Source organism: Ochotona princeps, chromosome 28 (genome assembly GCF_030435755.1).
Source record: "Ochotona princeps isolate mOchPri1 chromosome 28, mOchPri1.hap1, whole genome shotgun sequence".
Lineage (NCBI taxonomy): Eukaryota > Metazoa > Chordata > Mammalia > Lagomorpha > Ochotonidae > Ochotona > Ochotona princeps.
The window spans coordinates 22878963-22882550 of record NC_080859.1 but is presented as its reverse complement, the minus strand read 5'-3'; the positions used below and the strand labels follow the sequence as shown (position 1 = coordinate 22882550).

At 52.3% G+C, this 3588-nt stretch overlaps 1 protein-coding gene across 1 annotated transcript; it reads left to right on the top strand.

Annotated features, from left to right (window-relative positions):
- Positions 1 to 426: 426 nt before the first annotated feature.
- CARTPT (CART prepropeptide) lies at positions 427 to 2389 on the top strand. The gene is made up of 3 exons (XM_004586155.4): positions 427 to 649; positions 1022 to 1105; positions 1848 to 2389. Exons 1-3 carry the CDS (start codon positions 491 to 493, stop codon positions 1953 to 1955), a joined length of 351 nt encoding a protein of 116 aa, XP_004586212.1. The 5' UTR covers positions 427 to 490; the 3' UTR covers positions 1956 to 2389.
- The last annotated feature ends 1199 nt before the right edge of the window (positions 2390 to 3588 follow it).

The following is a 3588-nucleotide window of genomic DNA, read 5'->3' as shown; positions in this document are numbered from 1 at the left end:
TCCTACCCTGCCAAGCTCTCTGGAGGCCAATTCCCTGACTCTCCTAACCCTGCGGCCACCCTGAGGCCTGGGACGAAGCTGAAAGGGAGGGCTAGGTGGCTTCTGCCTCTGGCAAGCCTGCGCAGTGCCCTGAAGGCTTTTTCCATTTTTTCCGACCCTCCAGCTCCACGTCCCTCACCTCTGGTCCCTAGGCTACAGCTCAGGCCCCCTGGGGAGCGTCTCTGGCCGCGGGGCTGACAGCGTTTGGGGGCGCGGGGTCCTGTTTCAGTGCGCTCCTGCCCATCTGCAGACAGAGCCTCGTTCCCGGGCGCCTGGAGCCCGGCGGGCATTGACGTCAAGCGGCGGCTGAGCGCAGCCTACAGACGGCTGACCCGGGCCCTCCTCCACACCCCCTTCCTTCCTTCACCCCCTCCCTCTTCCCGGCACCCGGACCCCAGCTCTCTATAAAAGGCAGGAGCAAGGGGCGCCCGCCAGCGACGAGTTCAGCACCATGGAGAGTCCCCGCCTGCGGCTGCTGCCCCTGCTGGGCGCCGCCCTGCTGCTGCTGCTACCTCTGTTGGGCGCCGGTGCCCAGGAGGACTCGGAGCTCCAGCCCCGAGCCCTGGACATCTACTCCGCCGTGGAGGACGCCTCCCACGAGAAGGAGCTGGTCGGTATTGCCCTTGCCCCAGGTCCCTGCCTTGGCACCTTTTCCTCTCCTCCTCCACCCCGTTCCCGGAGTCAGGGCACCGGGAGCCGAGCGCGAAGCCCAGGCACCTGCTGCTGCACGAGTCCATGAGCTCAGGACTCATCCCTGTCCCTAGGAGCAACAGGAGCCGCCGCGGCTCCCGGTCCCGCGATCAGTACCCGGGACAGCGCTCGCTGACTTTCCATCCCTCCCACATCAGCACTGTCCGCCGACTCCCGCTGCCTAGGGTACACGCCTGGGAATTGGGTTCCTGGTAATTAGGGCCAGAAGTTAGCACCCTGGCTGGGCTGGCAGCCAGGGCGCAACTTGGGGCTTCGGACCGTGTTGTTACAGATCGAGGCGCTGCAGGAAGTGTTGAAGAAGCTCAAGAGTAAACGAATTCCCATCTACGAGAAGAAGTACGGCCAGGTCCCCATGGTAAGGATGTGCGGTCAAGCTCTGCCATGATTTCCCAGGAGAAACACTTGGCCTTACCTTTCATTCAGACTTTTCCCTAGGAGGTGGTGGAATGACGTAAGCTATGGATTTGCAGAACTCTGAGGACTTTCCTTTACTTTCATCTCCAGTCTTTATCATTTGGTCTCTAAGGGCAAGGGGTGGCCTAGTGGCCACTTTGGAGAGTAGGGGAGGGATGAGCTGTGCTGGGAGCCAGCCAGGAATCTGTGCTGGAAGGAGGAGCTTCGAGTCTCACCTCTACACACTCACTTCTTGCTCCCAGATTCCTTCCAGCCAGTGCTTTTGATCTATGTTGTAGGATCTGGGTTCTTTGTTCTAGACTGGCCACCGTGGGTGGTGCTGGATAAAAGGCACAACACACCCGTAGGTACACTCTGCTTAAGCACCCCCATTTCGGTTTAGATGAGGAAGGGGTAGAACAGGAAACAGGAGTGGTGAGTAATATCAGTCTATATTGTTGATGGCTTTAAAAAAGAGAGCACCCCCTCCCCCGCGTGAAGGAGCAAGAAAAGCAGCTAGAAACCACCACCCCTTCTCTCCACTCTCGGGTGGGGGGAATTAGGAAGGGACCAAAAATCACGGAATGTGTTCCACATATGTGTTCCACTTAGACCCCTGGGAGAGACATTGTTTTGAGGGGGAGACTCACCCAGTGGGGGCCCGGGGTTTGCTCGCTGACGACCACGCGCTGTGCTGTTTGCAGTGTGACGCCGGTGAGCAGTGCGCGGTGCGCAAGGGAGCCCGAATTGGCAAACTGTGCGACTGTCCCCGAGGGACCTCCTGCAATTCCTTCCTCCTGAAGTGCTTGTGAGGGGGCATCCGCGAACCTGAACCCATCCCTAACCCCCAGACCACCCAAGAGGACCACACCTTCCTCCCTGGAGTTTGGCTTTAGTGACAAATAAAGTTTGCGTTTCCCTCTAGGGGCAAGAGGCTCTTTTCCTGCTGTTTCCAAAAATAAAAGAACACATTAGATGTTACTGTGCGAAGGATAATGCTTTGTCTGGTGTGGCTGCGTGTGCAAAGTACCCTTTTCTTCTTTTATTTGTCTGGGAAACTCTTGTGTCCTGTTGTGTAAAGAAGGAGAACTTTGCTTTGAAAACTGTATTTTTGTATGTGGCATGGCAGCATGAAAATTAGGTCTAGTTAATCTTGGTAGATGACATCACCACCCGGAAACCAAATCACCCCAGCAACACAAAATGAAGCATGTACAAATTATACATAATAAAGTGTTTTTAATAACTATACACAGTGCACTGTTGTTTCTGGAGAGGTAGTTTAAATAGGAATAGTGAGATTAATCATGCTGTTACTTTCAGAGACAAATACTTCAAAAATAGCAGCCTGTTGGGGGATCAGCACCTTGGTTCTAAGAAGTTCTGATCATTAATCAGGAGACGGTCATGCCAAGCTCTCCTTTGATCTCAGTGCTGTGTGTTCTGTGTGTTTGTGAGTGTGTGTGGGATGAGGTGGAGATGGTTGCAGTGGGGGTGATCTGAAGGTGCTTAATAAGATCTTTCGCTAGCCCCCTCCTTTAAAAGCAAGAACACATGAATTGGCTCAGACTTTAGCCACAATAAAAGCAGTAAGAGGAGCGAGAACTTCTGTTCTGGCAACTTCTGTGTTACACACACACACACACACACACACACACACAATATGTTTATATATATGCTTATATATTGATTAAAAAAGACTTTTGGGGGTGGGGTTGGTATTTGTCCAACGGAAGGAAAACCGCTAGATCAGGTGCGCTAAGGATGTGAGAGCTGTTTGTTTCCACTAGTAAATTCACAGTCTTGGAAAAGTTCTCTGTTCAAGGAAAGAGGTCACTTCTGTATGTACATGTGAGGGGGAACAAATGAATGCTGGTGGGAATGAATTCAGCTCAAGAAGTGTGAAAACACTGAGTAGCCTTTGAATGCTCTGCGCCTGCGTACCTCAGATCACGTTCCTAAAGGTTTAAGCCCGATGAAGTCATATTGAAGCAGCAGCCTTATGAGAGGAACAGGTGCTAACAGCTTCCGAATCCCAATTTAAGAGGCAGCTGCGGAACAATCGAGCTGAAAACACAGCCTCCCAGCTGATAAAGGGGGAGTTAAAGTATGCTGATGGGAAAATATTCTCAGGGAAGATGTCGTGGTGTGCAATGCTGGTGTCCCGTATCTAAGAGCTGCTTTGAGTTCTTGCTGTTTCACTTCCAAACCTAGCCCCCCACTAATGTGCTTGGGAAGGCACTTGGCCCAAGAGCTTGAGCCCTTGCTCAGGAGAGATTCAGATGTTGTTCTTGTTTCTGGACTTGAGTTCTCACATTGTGGCCCCTGGGGAATGAACCAGTGGATGGAAGCTCTCTCTCCCTCTCTGTGATTTTGCCTTTCAAATGAATAAATCTTTTTTTTTTTTTTTTAAGTCTTACATGCAATTACCATTTGAAGTGCTCT